Source organism: Scomber scombrus, chromosome 19 (assembly GCF_963691925.1).
Source record: "Scomber scombrus chromosome 19, fScoSco1.1, whole genome shotgun sequence".
Lineage (NCBI taxonomy): Eukaryota > Metazoa > Chordata > Actinopteri > Scombriformes > Scombridae > Scomber > Scomber scombrus.
The window spans coordinates 18,486,782-18,505,236 of NC_084988.1; the positions used below are offsets into that span (position 1 = coordinate 18,486,782).

The window sequence follows — 18,455 nt, forward strand, 5'->3', positions numbered from 1 at the left end:
ACCTTACTGTTCAGTTCTGACACTTCGCATCCACAGCGAGATTAAATCAAGCTGACAGGTTAACATACATTCTAGTAATAATGAGACTCGTGTGGTCAAAAGCCCCTCCTGGCCTTTCCCCTCCCCCAGGAAACACAGAGCTGTGAAACTTCATTCGGAGCTTTCTACCACTTTTCAAAATGAAAAAGCTCTTGACAGTGAAGACAGAATGAGTCTGTTTTGAGGAAGTCACCAGAACGATCTTAACTGGAAGGGAAGTGATGTGATGACCTTGTGGTTTAGGTGATAGAAGAACACTCTGTCAGTAAACTGCTCATGTGAGAAAATTACACAAAACTAAAACTATGTCAAATGAAGCAAATCTCCTGACATATAATTAATTAATATAGATGCAATACAGCAGGCATCAACATAAAACAGAAAGAGACAGAAAAAGACCCACACGGCTGTTGGCAGGACATACACAGCTTGCTAATGTGCCACTTACTGAGAAAACTGTTCACATACACAGAAGACAGAAGCATTACTCTAATGGGTGTGCCGAGTCGTCACTTTTCACAAAAGCTAAACATTTTTGCATGTGGATGTGTCTCTTTTGCACACAGGGGCCCATGTGAAGCTAACAAACTGAATCTAAAGGGTATAATTATGTACTTCACTTTCAATTTCACTGTTAAGTGTTTCTATTAAGTGAAAATATATAGCCTCTTAGGTCAAATATAGTCTCATTAATGGCTAAATCTGTTTTTGTCAGTGGTTTGAGAATTGAGTTGATGTGATTGCGTGTGGATTTAAGCACCTGAGGAGGACTTGGCTCGGTGCTTGTGTTTGCAGGTAGGGGCCGGGTGGTTGGGTGCCACGTTTGGAGGCAGTGGGCCGTCCCGCCTCAGGCTCATGTGGAGGGTTTGCTCAGCAAACAGCGTCTGGATCAGTGCCAGGTCCAGCCCCGAAACACAGCGGCCATTCAGCACTAGGATCTCATCGCCTGGACGCAAACCTGGGAACACACACAAGCATGCGTCAGAGAAGAGGTAGTAGACGCCACACATACCACACACATGTGATTTCAGGATTAGCCGTGTCAATCTTAGGCACGTTGGCACCTTCACTGAAGGCCAGTCCATCAGGGAGCACCTCACTGACAAAGATCCTGCTGTTCTTTTGACTGTCTATGTGTCCTGTTACTGCAAAACCTGGTAGGAGGAAAAGAAAGAGAGGGAGTTAGATTGATAGGCACAGAGGCAGCAAGATTAAATGAAGAGTCATGAGAGGTGCACGAAATTGCAGCCACAACATCCGTGTCTGACTCACCGAAGTCTCCAGTGCCGCTCGGCCTGCTCATGTGCAGTGTAAACACATTAACTGGGACCACCTCCAACTGATCATTGACCTGCAGGGTGATATCAAACAAATCAATACACAAGAAATAAAGAGCAGATAATGAAGAGCACTCTGTATCTGCGTGTGACTGTGTGTCTTCCTCACCAGATCTCGGAGGAGCTCGCCAGGAGCCACATATCGAACCTCCACGTCCTGTCCCACTTGCCTGTGCAGTCGGAGGCAGTGCAGGCCCAGGTCCAGCTGTTTCACCTGTTTACACAAGAGTCCTTAATGTTTAGCAGCCCGTGTGCACATAATCATTGGACATATTTCATGCACCAAAACGTAAGTCTGACAGATGCTGTACGGCAGAGCTGTGAATTATTCACTGACTTTACACTTAGTGATGAGAAATTTTGTGGCAAACAAAATAGCTTCACTCAGGGGATTACAGTCTCTGTGTGTGTGTGCGTGTGTGTGTGTGTGTGCGTGCATATGCGTGCATCTCCAGTCATTCTTAGGGTACTGTGTGAACTCAGACACGGGATGAATAGGTGTGTTGTTTGAAGCTCTTGGGAGCATAACACAACAAAATGTGGTGCTGCAGATGCTCCAGCAGAGGCCATTTTATCATTAACAAGACTAAACCTGATGTAGCTGATCATTTTTAGGGCAGCAACTTTCTATTTACACATGATCACTAACCCAATTACAAAAGTATGGATAGCAGGATTATATACAATGACTAGACAAAAAAAAAATCTAAATGATATATCTGATTTTGTTTGTTCTCACGCTACAATCATCAAGAACATCTGATGTCAACTGGCCGCCAAACCAACCTTGCAGGCTACAGAGAGAAGGTCGGCGGCTGTCTGGTCCCTCCTGACGGGAACTTGGACTGTCAGGCTGTCTGGCATGTAGACACACGTCAGCACGTCTGTGGCACCACTGATGCTGTCCCACACACCACCCTCAGGGGGCGACATGGAGTAGATGCTGGTCAGTACATCAAGCCTCTGTAGAGAGGGACAAGGGGGAAAAGAAAGATAAAAGAGGGGAAAGGGGGGGGCAGCATGAGATGGAGGAGAGAGAAAAGAGAAGAGGGAGAAAAAGGAAGTAAACACAGCAAGGGTGAGAGAGAGTAATAGACTTTGAGTAACAGCATACAAATCAATACAGTTCCATTAGTCTAAATGCTTGGCTGTGGATCAAGCATTGGAGCAAAGATGTCATACAATTAGCCTTTCAGAAATTCATTTGACAACACAGACGGCAGTTGCTTCACATTATATTCATCGTAATGACCGTGTACACAAGAGGATTAGCAAGGGTCTACTGGCAGGTCTAGACGTCCAGATGATATCTGTGAGTGCAATTCTCCAGGACTTATTTGGTTTGGAACGCCACAAGAGTCATTTTGATGTGATATCGAGACACAATTTACTTCAAAAATCTGTCAAACTTTCACATCACATAATTATTTCGTTGGTGGCATTGCATTGAGGTTTGAGCTGGGTATTGAGGCAGGGTATTAGCCCACCACCCGGCCTCACAAGCAGCCATTTGGGGGTTTTGGTTGCGACTTTGTGTCTCTGGAGGGAAAAGCGCCACTGCTGCGTTGTGGGGCTGTGGGAGATGCTAAACTGCAGTCTAAAACCACAATTATTAAGTCTCTAGATCTTGAGGAAACGCTCAATCACACCAAATGTACCAAACCTCATGGGCTGAAGCAGTTAGTGATTCAGCACTTCTGACAAAGACGATATGACTTCTCGGTTAAAGTGAGAGCGAGACCAAGAGAGATAATTGCCTTTGTGAATTGGTCCACACATATAGCAAAGTTTTAAATACATTATGGGATCATAAAAATGTGTGGAAAATGAAGTGGTGGGTGTGTGTGTGAGTGTCTGAGGTTTTCCGTGTGTGTGAGCTTTTTTGCCTGTTTTAGGAGCAGCTTTCGTGCTGTTGATGCATCAAGTCAAGAGGAAAAGAGACCTTTTTTCCTGCCAGACAAAAAGCCTGAGGGACAAGCTGAAGTCTCTGATTCAGAGCACCACACACACACACGTAGTATTTTACCCAGTGTAGCTCAGATAAACACAGGCACACAGGCAAACATTAGCCTAATTTTCCATCTAAATGTCCCGTTGACTAGTCTACTTCAAGAATCAGCACCAAAATAAAGGCCACCAATGTTCTTACCAAAATGTTTCCCTAACCTGTAGGGATGGAGGAACACAAGGTGCTGTTTCAACACCCACCTTTACCCACCCATTTCGGGATGTGAGGTCATGCTTACAAAGTGAGGATGAAAAAACAAGCCGTCATGGCAACTTGTTTCATAACCGCCACGGTTTGTGTCCAGGCAACATGGCGTGACCGGAAAACTAAGATTTGGTTGCCTGTGTTGACCTGACCAGCAGCTGACTAACACTGTACACTCATTCATGGTCAAAGAGGGTTGTAACGGACCGACGGTTGCCCCGTCAACTTTCCACAAACGTCTGCCAAGAGGGCAGTCCGGGCACACAGTGGACTTCGACAAGTGTTCTGTGTTGTGAAAGTGTGTGTACGCTATTTATGTTTGCATTCAGCCAAATAATTCAAACCAATAACTTCAGTCTTTCCTCTCGAGTGCGGAAATTATTTCCAAGCTTGCCGTCCTCCACCCTGGAGCTTCTAAAGATGGACTGTGAAGTAACGGGACGTTTGGTGGCTGCTGCACAAATACACCCTTTCTGTTCCACTTAGCAACTGAGTAACAAAAATATTACAGGACTGACTGAAATAGATGAAATAGCTGGCCATGAAGGCAGAAGAAACAGAAGAGTTGCTGTGGACGATTTCAGCCAATTTCCCTACTATTACATCTATTAAAGGAGTATTTACAGGTTCTTATTTGAACCTTGGTGACACACCATTATACACAATCATCTACACAAAGTGACATTAATGACTACCTATGCTGGCTCTGGTGCCTGTTTCTCATCCAGGACTTGAAAGGTGGAGGCCGAGGGTTGTATATGTGGGTAGCGGAGTGTGGTAAAAGGTGGAAAGAAGGATCCGGATGTCATGGACAAGAACAGTTGGATGATCATAAGCTGGCAAATTTAAAAAGGGGAGCGGGAGAAAACATTTGTCTCAGATGGTATTTTAATTCTCCCTGTCAAAAGAGGGAACATGATGGGAAAAAGTGAGCTGTTACCATATTTCCAGGACCCTTTCCGTTTGGAATTTCTATAAACAGGCACATTTTTTTAATTTTCTAATATGTCATGAGTGAGAAGGCAGAAGTAAGTTAGAAAATCAAAGTGTTTACTGTGCAAAAGTGCCGAAAGTCAAACCCTCATGTCATTTTTCTAGCAGCAAGATATTCACTCACTCCTCTGCTGACAGCAAGAGTGGGTGGATGGAGGCTTTGAAGAACAAAACTGTGCCAGTCAACCTGAACTCACTTTTAACCTCTATAGGAGCAAAGGAAGCTGGTGTACTGACAGGTTCAGCTCATATAAATGTGCTTTATGCAACAGTCACAACCTATGATTAGACAGTGCCAACATAACCACAGCCTGTTGAAACAGCTAGCAGGTTAAATCATGTAGAAAGGAATAGTAATCACATGCAGCAATACCACTGGAACCAATCTTCAGCACAAATACACATTCAAATACACCCTTCACTTGACTTCAAAGGATTAGGGTAAGATGATTGCTTAATAAAGTAATTCCAGGGATTAGGATCCAGGAAGTAGGACAACAGGTGCAAAGTCATCAAGACAGAAAAAAAGAAGTGTATGTGTCAACAAAAATCAATACAGCTGTGCCATCCGCTCTCTCTCTACCTTCTCCCCACCTTGAAGAGTCTTAATCCCCAAATCAAAATAGATTCTAGTGACGATCTGGTTTCCACATTCACATTCAAATCTAGGAAATATCGAAACACTCAGCTAAGAGGAAGCCTCCGCATTTAAATCAACATTAAAGCGTCAACCCAATGAAGGACATCATTGTTTCCCCCAAACCACTTCCTGCTCTAAATCCATTTCTGGGCCCTTAATAGAGGCAGTTTTAACACATGCTACATTCATCACAGACTCATTCTATGAATCATTGCATCCTGTGGAACAGTGATCTTCATAACACCCATCCTGTTCTTCTAAAAGTGTCTATTATACTCATCTGTCAGCACCATACTTCATCTGTTCATCCAGGAAAACTTTGATGAAATTATATTTGAAGGAAAAGACACTGTAGTAGTACTACTACTACTACTTGTGTGTATAGTGTACTTAAACTCTTGCACCAAATAGTTTTGCCACTTATTACTAAGATAGTCCTCAGTATGAAGGTAACAAGATGTGCAATTAATTCACAAGATAATTGGGACTACTGCTGACAAAAAGATGTCAGCCTGGATCAAAGAAACCTGAGACAGCAGCAACAAGATCTTAACACACAAAAGTGCCAACAATGTTACTGCCACTGAGTTTGATAATGAGCAGCAGTCTAGCAAATACTTATACAGGTAGGTGCAACTCCAAATAAACATAAATGACTACCACCATGAAGTGAACAACAGCACAAAACCATACAAAGTTACTGCATTTACCGCCAACACACACAATAGCACAGGTGGTCAATACAAAAGTGGAGCATGGAACAGCAACAAACCAAAATGGGTCATGAGTTGACCGACTACAAAGTTGCTGCCATACACCAACTGTGACACACAAAGACCCAACAAAAGTGACCCGCCAAAGCCACAACACAACATGTGGCCTCCAACCACATATATTCACAATTTAGATTCACACGAAAGAAGAAGAACTATTTTAAAGTCTGTACTATTGACCTAATCTAGGTCAATAGTACAGGGGGGGGGGTAAGACTTTTGGACCCCTCTATATTCTCCACTATGTTCACCAACTCGTGGCTAACTTTCTCCTTCTGCTGTTTGCTGCTGGCAGATAGTGAGCAGCTGGTTTCTAGAGTTGTTTTGCTTTGCCTTCTGCTGACTGAAACAACACTATGAAGGTGGTGACAAGGAACCAAAACAGTGAAGTTGTGGGCCTAAAAATCAAAACTACGAGTTAAAAGATGCCAAAAATCTACATAGAGCTGAGTTAAGTTATAATTATTGGGGGGTTTGCCATTAAGAGCAACCCATTTTAGAGGCACATAGTCATTTGACCCACTGTTGATATTAAAGAACTGATTATAGCATATCTAAGGATTGAGTTACGAGCTAAACCTCAGTCACACAATTTAACAGGGAAAGACTGATCATGAGGACAGAGAGATGTGGAAGCTTTTGAAGTTTGGAGCTGAACCTCACATTTTGCAGGCATGTATCAAGGATGTGATACGTGCTTGTGAATTTATGAAAGTGCATGTATGTGGTTGGAGACCACATGGCGTGTTGTGGTTGTGGCAGCTCACTTTTTTTTGGGTGTTTGCTTGTCACAGTTGGTGTATAACAGAAACCAACAACCTACAAATGCTGCAGTGCCATTATCTGGCTGCTACAGATGGCTAGAATTCACACTCGATCATTCAACACTTTAACAATGCACGCATACACTCACACTTTCAATCAGTGCTTCTGGCTAACACTTAAACTCAACACGCTCCATTAACTCAATTATACCGTGAATTGGACCCCTGTCCACCCCAGAGTTTAGCACTGTTCTACTGCAGTCAAAAAATATGCTGCTAAATCTGCTGTCTATTTATCTTACAGACACCTGTGGATCAACATGAAAGGAATCTCTGCTTTGATCGTGGACAGGTAATACAAGGAAGCAGACACACATACACACCATATGTCAAAGATATCAACACAGTCCACTATCAAAGCCATGAAAGACAGCAGAGGCCAAAGCAACAGGACTTGTCTCTGCCACGGCTACTTCACGCTGAAACTGATCAGTCGACACATTAAATGGTACCACAGGATGAATATGACAGATGGCAGTGGAATTTTTTTAAAAGATATATCAAAGATCCACAAACTGTGACGGACAAAGTTGCGAAGCGCTATGACTCACCTCGGTGCTCCTGGGAGGCAGGGCGTACGTTTGACCTCCAGCATCGCTCTCAAAGATCTGAAATCAAGAGACACGCAGTTAGAAGTGCAGACAGTGGGGCACCAAACCGATTGACTCATAAGCTATTAAGCGCCCAACTACTTCGGCAACACAATATTAGACACACACGGTGCTATTATGTAGCTAATTAAAAACTACGCGTGGCGAGTACGGCACTTTGATACTGCTTCCAAGCGGGGTCTGTAGCCTTTGAAGGCGCAATAGTGGAAATATGCTGTGTGTGTGAGAGTAGTGGGGGGGGGTGCACGGACACTGAGTGGTTTCTATGTAGCAGAGAGATGAAAGGGGAACCAGTCTGGTTACAGATGAGATGAGGACAAGCCCCCCTCCCCCTCCATCTCCACATTCACCCTTCAGTGTCAAACTCTCTCATTTCTTGATCCATCCTTTCTTCTTCAATCTCTCCACTACCTCCTCTTCCTGGCTTGTGATTGCAAGTTGTGTTGTGACAGTCTGAACCTGGTGGTGGAAGTGACTCTGCAGCCTCAGAGGACTCTTTAATGCAACAGTTACACAGAGCTATTTGTAATCTAAGGGTGTGTCTCCAGTCTTCACTCAACAGGCTGCAGTTAACAGTTTTTACTGAGATCCTTTGTGACAAAATGAGCTCTCAAAATGGATCTGACAAGCTTGTATTTGGCTATGAAATTAAACCAGATGAAGCTAAATTTCTTGTCAAACATGTCCTCTGAAATAATGCACCTTGCAGTTTAAAATTGGTGAAGGGAAGAGTCTAAAAATGGCCATCACAATTCAACCCTTTCTCAAGAACTTGCTTGACAAAATCAACAATTTTTCTCAACAACAAAAAAAAAGGAAAAAAAAGATTGCTTTACAATCAGAAAAACTCTCCTGTTATGGTAGTAAGAACCCTCATCTGACCTCTCTGATCAGCAGCCTACAGTAACTCTACCTCCCCCAACACGAGTACATTTATAAAGTGGCTGTAAACAGTGCTGCTTCACCATAAACTGACTAATTTTAAAAAGCTTTATGAACTCTCCCACAAATCCTCGGACCTTTCTGGCCTACTTCCCACAGTCGACTGCCGGCCAGCTCCTTACTGTATACATAGCTCTACTAAGACGGATGAGAGATGAGAAAACGAGGCAGGAGGAGACGTGGGGGGGGGGGGGGGGGCATGACTTTGGGGCAAGGTTGTCAAGTGCAGGGGTAAATGGGATTTAGGCTTAGTCAACACAGATGAGTCAGTATGGAAACTGTGGGAGAAGGACCGCCGGCCAACGCTCTGATGTTTATGCTCTGAGAAACGGGGGGTTTGGGAGAGAGAAGGGAAAAAAAGAAACAAATTGTGAGTGAAATTTGGGGAGAGAGTGAAATAAAACTCTAGGTTTAAGAGATTAAATAATCAGAAAGGAGGCAGAAGCAAAAAAAAGACTTTGTTTGATTTGGAGGGAGAGAGATAAGGGAGAGCAAGAGGGGGGAAAGCGAGTACTGAAAGAAGATATCTAAAAAATCTTGGAGAAAGTACAGTCCTGAGAACCTGAGAAGGTAACAACAGATTTAGTGCGTGGAGGAGAGTTTGGCTCCTCAGATGGCCTCACTGTCTAAATCCTTCTCCAGCAAACACGTGTCTCTTCAATACCACATGGGAGAACTGCCAGGATGGGACTGATGATGTCATCTGAGACAACTGGATTTCCCACAAGTCACAGAGAATAACAAAAATCCGAAACTAACACTACAATGATCTTTTGCTCTCGAAAAAAAAGGAAAACAACACAAAAACAGCAGATGTCCAGGAAAACCCAGTACTCTGAAAATCCCTTCTAGCACTAACAGGCATCAACTGTACCTTATTAGCATCTACCTGTATGTAAAAAAAACAACCCAGAAATACACTAAAAAGTGGCAGTGAGGGTGGAGGGACCAGGAGGGGGAAAAAAGGGAGGCTGTTTAATATTAAGCGTCTTTACACCAACCATCTGCTGGTGTCCGCAAGGCAGAGGAAGGAGTGGAGAATGCCATCTACCACATATGGCTTTTAATAATTCATGTGTGTGCTGCAGCGCCACCTCGGCCTTCTGCACTGTGAAATGTAACTGGGCCTCATTAGGGCGACTGGCTGGAGATCCCCAGAAAAATAATAACACACACACATACCTAGTCGCTGACAGACTAGCGCATGTGCACAAATACAAATATCACGAAGCAGGTGGTGGGATGGATGAGCTAAATAAAGGCTGAGTGAAACAGGACAGCCAACAATTTGTAGCAGTCAGAAGTCAGAGCTCACCTCGTGAGGAACATGATTGGTCTTTAGCAGTGCTCAAAACAATAAGACACCATATTGACTTCACAGCACCAAGAAAAATGGCAGGAGATTGCAGTTAATCAAAACCACATTCCTCTACCTTCATATACTCTAAACTAATGAGCAGAGGTCCATAAAAGAGTTGAGCAAACAAGTGTTTCCTGTAGCGATTCTTAAAATAGATATATATATTCTCCAGGGCGGTGGATCCCTATAAATAAATGGTAAGTGGTAAATGGCCTGCATTTATATAGCACATTTCTACTTTATAGTCCACTGATGGCAGATGCTGCCATACCTGCTCATGAGGAGGAGTTTGTTAATCATTCACATACACATTCATACACCAATGGCACAGCCTTCGGGCTATATCAGTATCTTGCCCAAGGATACTTTGAGCTGGGAATTGAACCGCCGATTTTCCAATTAGTGGATGACCTGTTCTACCCCCTGAGCCTGCCCTAATAACCAGTCTTCATAAATCTAATTACTAACCTAGAGAATTTAGACTCCCCCCTCTGCACCTGGGTAAGGAATGCTCCCTTGTGTTGATGAGAGGTTTACACCCAACTCACAGGAATCTGTGTGTGTTTGTGTGTGTGTGTTGGGGGGGGGGGGGGGGGGGGGGGGGGGGGGGGGGGGGGGGGGGGGGGGTACTGAAAAGACTGCATGAGTGTAAAAATCACTTGGTTGCTTTCATGTCAGTGCAAGCATATTATACTTGAGTAGGCAATAAGGCAACATGTTTTCAGGTTGTTTTGTTAATGGATATGCACGATGTGTACTGAGGGTGTAAGTATCAAGACACCGTTTTTCTGAGCAGCATGCCTCAAGAGACTATGTGCATGACAGTATACTTTGATGGTGTGTGCACCCACGCTTATGAATTCTGCATGCTCACATTGTGTGTGTGTGTGTGTGTGTGTGTGTGTGTGTGTGTGTGTGTGTGTGTGTGTGTGTTTGTGTGTGTGTGTGTGTTTAGTGGTGGTGGAGGGTGGGGATAGTTTTCCTGCCGCTGAATGCATGAGCCATGGGACGCTGTGTTAATAGTCTGCTAATCCAGACCACCTAAAAAGTTTAATTTCTCTGGGATTCAATGGAGATTATGTAGTGTCAACTTCAATGTTTAAGTGCTGCTGTAAGGCTTTCAACACTGACTGGAATACACAAATACTGATATAAAGCTAGTAATATTATTTAAGTTTTCATCCAATTACAATACTGGTAACTTTTTTTTTGCCTTAAGTGAGTGCTCACTATATGTTACACATTAAAATAACTTGCCCATTACCAGTACGCCTTTATAGTTTGTACAAAATAGTGCAGAGTCAAAACAGATTGCAATCTTTGTGACAAGAGAATAATTACAAGGTACACCAATACCTTCAACCTAATGAAGCATGGTGCAGTGCACAATATTATCCTGAAGCTGTACTGTATTTGACTTCAAGAAAAAGCACCAATAATAGTGCATTTTTAGTGTAGCGTTCATATGCATTTTACATACTTGACAGAACATTTTGGGCACTTGATTAAAATGTTTGATTCTTTTGATAAATCCACTTTTAATTATTTTCACACTATAAAAAAGTTGTAAAGTAGTAAACACAACTTTAACAGTGTCAACATAATCAAAGGAATTAATACCTATTAACATTTTAAACATTTTTGGTTTCTATATTATATTCAAAGTGCCTGTATTCTTTAATAATACCAAGATGTGTGTGTGTGTGCTCAGCAGTACCTGTGATGCAGACGGCCTCTTTTCCCGGCCTCTCTTGGTCAGGTTGTCGAGGCCTTTGAGTGAGGAGAACAGGCCTCTCTTGCGCTGTCGGTAAGTCAGGGACAAGGAGCGCCTCCTGAGCGTGGCCTCATCTCTGGAACAGATCTGAACAGATACACACTATCAGGATTGTAATCATTTAGCTCAGTAAAAAAAGTCCTTCTAATCAGACTATCTTAATTAGGTTTATTTTCCTCCAGTAATGCATAAAGGGGTTGTTCACAGGATACCTTTTAGTTTTGAATGATTAGAAGATTTTCAAGGTTGCTGTTTGACATCAAGTAAATTAAAACTGAAGTATCACATACAAAAAGAAATCATTTAAACAGGACAATTTCCTGGTCCCCTGATTCTTTATTCTGCGTAGTCATTCATCTGTCCCTCCCCTAGGCCCTGTCCTGGTCTTCCTCACCAGTGCATGAAAGGAAGAGACAGAGAAGATCCCCAGGCGTCCCAGAGTGGTTTTGGTGGGGCGGCTAGCAATAGCTAGCAGGCTCTTTGGGTTGGGCAGCTCTCCACCTTGTAGACTTGCCAAGTAGCAGCGCATCCTGAAGAGATCCATGTTAAACCTCTCCAGGTTCTGCTCCCACTGCTGGATCTGAAAGAAGAGGAAAAACAATACTTTGATAGGTTATCTGGGGTCTCTTAATGTTAATTTGGTGCATGTTTTTTTTGGGTGGTTGATAGAGGACGGTTGGAGGGGGGGGGCATGGGGGAGTGAGGGAAAGGAGGGGAAGGGAAAGTCAAAGGGGGGATCCAGGGTCAGTAGAGTGTTTTCCATTAAGCTGCAATTGCTTGCAGATGTTGTTGGAGGGTGAGGGCATAAATTGGAGGGTTGATAGTGAGGGGTGACTGCATATCTAGCAGAGGAGTGAGAGCATGTGCAGTAAATCCAAATGCCCATTTTTATGCAAGTCTAGAGAGGGTGGTGATGTTGCACAGACCACCCGTTAAACCCCCACCCTGTGTGCACACACACACAAAAATGTACAATCGCCTTCCCCCTATCCCCGTTTGCACTATGTAAACTATGAGAAAGTGCTTATTTTGTTGGCTGGAGACTAGTTTTAATGAGAACACTCAAGTTAAACAACCCTCTGTAACAACTGCATTTAATAGGTCTCGTCTGCAATCTGAGTTCATTTACAATAACGCACCCTTTGGCATTGTCCCATTAGGTCTCACTCACATTGATGGCATTCTTTAGGATTAAGAACAAACTGGGAGGGTGGCATTTTATGAACCTCAGACATCTTAAACAGAAATCACCATGGGGCCATACTGTACGATGTGTAAAACAGCTATGTACATAGCTGTGCAGGTGGCCTTGGTTAACAAGCCTTGAGTCAATGACACTGAAGCCATGATTCCCATTGTATACTTAGACCATGAGGACAACAGTTAGGAATCCACATACTTTGGTTAAAAATGACTTGCATCTAGCACGCTGCTTATCTGCATGACTGGAAAAATTAGCAGAGTGAGGCATTGAGTCATTTTCCAAACAAGAATGGCAAAAGGACCCCACACATCAAACTTTATCTGGAAAATCAGTATTTTTAAAATAAGGTCCTTTGGTTTTACATTTGGTCAGGTGCTCCATGCTAACATTCCAAGTAAGACTATGTAACTTTTAAAAGTAGTGCCTTTCAGTAGCTAACGTTAACTAATGCTTGCAAAGTTTGGATAGCTATATCTGTATAAGACATTACTGAGTCAGTTTACTAACTTGAGGACTCTGCTTGTACTATTGTTACACTATGTTTTAGCATTACGCATGTATCCTCATGTTAAGTCCCCTAAAGCCATATACAATATGACACAATTACACAACTATTAGTTTGGCCTTCTTTTTTTTGGATAATGGTATTCAAACATAGCATTAGAATGGTTAGCATGGAGCACCAGAACAAATCAGTGATACATGGATGACTTTTGTGTCTGTGTTCTCCTCTACTGAACCTGAACTCAATGACCTACTACATACATTCTCTGAAGTAAGTAAGCAAAGCACATTTTTATCCTGCTACTCTTGGGTCATTATATATAACACAGTGTTCTGAAGGAACTGTGAAGTAATTCCAGTGAGTAGTTTGAAGATGACTTTAGATGGGAAGGGAGGTATTAGTCAGTAAATCAGATAAGCTCCTTCCTCAAAAGCAAAGACAAATTTAGGAGAGTTGCTTCTTTGGAAAAACTCAGGTCTATGTATAACTATCACACAGGATTCTAGCATGCTTCTGATTTACATGCCATCTGGATATGTTTGACAACAGTTGAATATCCGCATCTTCATTCGGGGATGTTCAAAAATAGTCCTGTGCATAAAATTCGATTTACTGATTCATGCCAGGGTACGTCACTGATGAACAGATTTTTTTAAGAGGTATTACAAACAGTATTAGTCTGCTGCTTCATGGGACCTAAATATGTGCTTTAAGACAATCAAGCAATATCAGTGGAAAAACAGGGCATGTCGAGACCCATCTGGCCTGCGTGCACAACATATTTACATCCATTTCAGAGCCATTAAGCTATGCAGAAATAAGCCTTTCTTTTAGCAGATCCTCATCTTTTCTTAGTTCCCCCTCTTTAACATCTGTCCCCAGCTCTCCGTAAAATGGCCTAATGCATAATAAGTCTTTCAATGCAACTTGATCTTAGTGTGTGTGTGTGTGCGTGTATGTGAGTGTGTGATAGGGAGGTAAAGGCGGACTTCAAAAGAGGTCTACTGGCACTGATTTCAGTAGACATAGGTGGGGGTGGGGGTGAGGGTTAGGCGAGTACTTCAAAGTAGTGCCCTGTTGGTGCTAGACAACCTCACTGAAACCTTAAATCTATCATCAACCTCAGGGCGCCTCTATCAGAGTCCTGTCACATACCCCCCTGACCCTGTCATTTACTCCTACCCTGTCTTTCTTTGTCTACTCTGAATTGGCATACTGCATAACTCGAAACAGATACCAGCACATGATTAGTCAGTCCAGCAGTCAGGCAGTGACATCTCCATTGGTCATTACTGCGGTGAGCTGCCCAGCTTCTATTTTGCTTGTCCTCCATAAAAAGATACTCATATGTGTACTCAAAGACCAAAATAGACCATGTAAAAGTCCTGATATACTCCAAAATAAACACTAAGTCATTTTTTGCTTTTCAAGCTCACAGACATGAACAGCTGATAAAACACTGACCCTAGTGGCTACGAAAATGCAGAAAGTATAAATTTGCCTTAAGAGGTGCTTCAAGTGACCACCTGAGTCGCAGACATAAGATGCAGCTGGATTTTCCCACATTCCACAATAAACACTAATTTCTTGTAAAAGTATTTGTGTTCTTGCTACGCCATAAGTTATGGGCATTTTATACCCGTCTGCAACACTGTATGTAGGCTACAGCACAGTGCTGGATGCTTTGGATTCTCCCTCAGGCTGTGAGGAGGAGGAAGAGGATAATGCACGTTGAGAGCCCATTACCAGGAAACATCTGGAATCCCAATCTGATGCTCGGGGAGTGAGATGCTCCCCTGGGCCCCTCACGATGCGTTTGGGGATTGGTGCATTTAGGCCACTTCTCCCACCAGACAAACCCAACAGACAAAAATAAAGCACAGGCTTGCCACCGCGCTCACAAAATCAGGAAAAATAAGTAGGGCACATCGTGTGGCTGCTACATGTATCACGTGGCATAAGGACACACAGAAGAGTCTTAACATCAAAAGAGTATACGTGATGACAGCTGATCAATCAGTGCTTTAAAGAAATCCAGCAGCTTTTCTGTGGAATCTGTTCCAGGGGGAAGAACAGCACTGCAAAATGTGAGATTCTCAGTGATGCTGGTCATCACTTCAGCTATTTCTACTAATATTTCACCATCATTATCAACATGACCAACTAACCTGGTTTTCAATGGCCTTGCGGTTTTTGGGATCGCTGACTACCGTCAGCTGAAGCTCAGCCATCTTCTTCATCTTCCCATCCATGTCAATCTTCTGCAGGAGGCCGCGGACCTGGCTCCGAAGCAGACGCACTGTATCCTCCTTCCCCTGGCGCTTGGCCAGCAGAGAGGCACTGGCAGAGTGGATGGCTGTCACCCAGTTCTCCAGGTCAGTCTGGTTGCTGGCCTTCAGGGGCAGAGAGAGACAAAAAGTCCAATTTGATGAAGTAGCAAGGCCAATATTCCCATTACAAGCTGGATTCAGAGATCCTAAGCCTGATAAATCTTCTAGGATTATCGATGCTCTGCTATTGTGTTATCCTATCATACATCACAACAAGATCATTGGATGGCAAGCCAGGCTTTGGTGGATCAATAAAAGCAATCTTGATTAACGTTGCCTCTATGAAAAAGTGCTTGTTATGAACTGTTTCTGAAATCAAGCACACATTTTCTCCATTTATAAGCCATTTCATGCATATCACTCAGTCTTTATAAGATGATTCACTCTGAGGTGTTTCTCGTGAAATCAGTTGAACCCCTTTTAGATTAAGAATGACTCATATTTAACAGGCTATGTGAGTGGAAACAAAAGGATGAAACCCACACCATCTTCATGTTATAAAGCTGATTTTCTCTCTGCTTGCCTCTGGGGCTATGTCAGCTCCACACTACCCTATTTCATTAGATGTAGGTCTGGACACTGCACATAATGCAGTCTGGGAAGCCTGGAATCATGAGTGGAGGAAGCTACAAGGCAAGAGCTGAGGCTGGCCATGAATTTGGTAGTGATATGTAGGTCAGTAAGCACAACAGGCAAATGGGCTCTCAAAACCCCTCGATGGAAGGTTCAGGCACTTTGCTTGCAAGTCACTGTCAGGCCGTAATTGGTCATTTCATATGCGATAAGCGAGGGAAGGGAAGCTCAAACTGTGTTGGTGTGGTCTAATTTAACCAATACCGTGTACTGAATCTCTGCACACAAGCTCTCTGACTTTCTGCTTAAATGTACATTCTGACAATATGAGACAGTAGATTGGAGAAAGTAATGAGGGAAAAAAACGTTGTTATGCTATGTCTGCCATGTCTGATGTGTTTCACCTGGAAGAGGTAGACATCTCCGTATGAGTTGCTCAGACAGAAGACATTCTCCTTTTTGGGATGCTCTGGAACGGCCTGGACAATGCTGTCCTCAGCCAGGAGAGCGTAGCGAGGTGATAGATCCTGCTCTGGAGAGCCTTTACCATATGTCTCATAGAACAGCAATGTACATCCTGAAAACAATGAGATGATTGGAAGTACAGACAGGAAAATTCAAAGAGATGGACACAAATGTATACAAGTGAGTGAGGCAGAAGACAAACAGGTGTACACCATCAAGCCAGGTCTCTCTAGACTGTAAGAGTTTTTACAGATGTCACTTTATGATTTGCAGACAAAATGTCCTTGTAAAACGAAGATAAAAGAAATGAAATTCAATTGGAGATATGTAAAACATGAAGTACAAATGTTTTACATACCCCCGAAAAGGTCACTTGGAATCATAAAAATTTGACTGTCCTGGCTGCTCAATACATAAAAGCAATATGGTAAAAGTAGTATGTACACACACACACACACACACACACACACACACACACACACACACACACACACACACACACACACACACACACACACACACACACACACACACACACACACACACACACACACACACACACACACACACACACACACACACACACACACACACACACACACACACACACACACACACCAGTTGGCCCGGATTCAATGTAATTCCCTGTAAGCTTTTAGGATAGTAAGAAAGGACAATTACTAAATATCAAGTGTGACACAGTGGGTCAAGGACATGACCTATGTTAGGAAGGACATTGTGAGACCATTGAGAAACCTACCTGTTTGTCAAAACTGAATTATACACCTAAAAATTAGATAATCTACTTGACATTGAATTATTCTAAAAACACAATCTTTGACTCTGCTTCAAGGAAAACGGTGCAGAATTGCTCGCCTCACATGCTCCTCTGTCATCAGATATAATCTCACCTTTCAGGGTCACCCAGTACTGTTTCCACTTGCGGCGGTTCACCAGCTCCAGCTTCCTGTCCTTGTGCAAGGTGACAAGGGGTTTGAAAGAAAGCCACCCAGCCCGTCTGACTACTCCTTGCTCCTTTTCAAACAGTAGGTCCAGCTGCTCTAGGGAGCCCTCAGCCGACTCGCTGCTGCTCTCCCCGTCCTCGGTGGAAGGGTCTCCTATCTCACCTCCTCCCTGTCCGGTGCCCATCTCCAGCTCTCTCATGAAGTTCTCATAAATGTTCTGGCGGAGGGCATCGTTGGTCGTTTGGTGAATAGCCCCTGACGATTGGGCTCTGGAGGCTCCTGAGAACCAGTGGAGACTTGAGACCTGAGAGGGGGAGCTTGTGTCTGCAGTCAGGCCATCAATTCCACTGTCAAAGGCATCACTCAAGTCCTTGTACCTGGCCTCCTGTACAGGCACACAATGAGAAAAAAGGTGTGGATGAGAGGTAGGAACTGGAGGACAAACAATATGGGGGAAAGCATCACCACTGAGGATGTTTCATAATGAGTTTACAGATTAATTGTTCCTGACTACATGTAGGCAAAACCCCACCTTGTTAGCCCCCAGACATATACACCTCTGTATATATGGCAAGCCCTCTGAGTATTTAGTGGAACAAAAATCAAACAGTGCTCTTTTCAATTAGCCCCAAGGCACTGCAAAATTGGAGGAGAAACTTTTGAAAAAATCTAGCCAAACCCCTCGAACCTACTTCAAAGTCTGCATTACAGTCTCTTAATCTTTTGCTAGGCTGAGAAAGTGGGACAAATTTCCTGTGATGGCACCTGGGAGGTTGGAACCCTCCAGGCTCAGACAATTTCACGTCATTTGAGGTCTGCTGTGGCTTCCCAATTCCCCAAATGAACACTTGATGGAATTGCACTCTTTCATGCCTAATGACAGCCTACCTACACTTGACTAGATTGCA

The 18,455-nt window shown here is 43.3% G+C and overlaps 1 protein-coding gene across 2 annotated transcripts in view; it reads right to left on the minus strand.

Moving 5' to 3' along the window:
• tiam2a (TIAM Rac1 associated GEF 2a) overlaps positions 1–18,455 on the minus strand; it is a 71,591-nt gene that overhangs the window by 25,244 nt on the left and 27,892 nt on the right. For both annotated transcript variants that reach the window (XM_062440271.1, XM_062440272.1), the window contains 11 exons: positions 17,494–17,932; positions 16,522–16,694; positions 15,383–15,607; positions 11,900–12,085; positions 11,449–11,592; positions 7,370–7,426; positions 2,163–2,339; positions 1,486–1,590; positions 1,312–1,390; positions 1,104–1,193; positions 800–997 (listed from right to left, as the gene is read on the minus strand). In XM_062440271.1, coding sequence (XP_062296255.1) covers positions 800–997; positions 1,104–1,193; positions 1,312–1,390; positions 1,486–1,590; positions 2,163–2,339; positions 7,370–7,426; positions 11,449–11,592; positions 11,900–12,085; positions 15,383–15,607; positions 16,522–16,694; positions 17,494–17,932 — 1,873 coding nt within the window. The remainder of the gene's footprint in view (positions 1–799; positions 998–1,103; positions 1,194–1,311; positions 1,391–1,485; positions 1,591–2,162; positions 2,340–7,369; positions 7,427–11,448; positions 11,593–11,899; positions 12,086–15,382; positions 15,608–16,521; positions 16,695–17,493; positions 17,933–18,455) is intronic.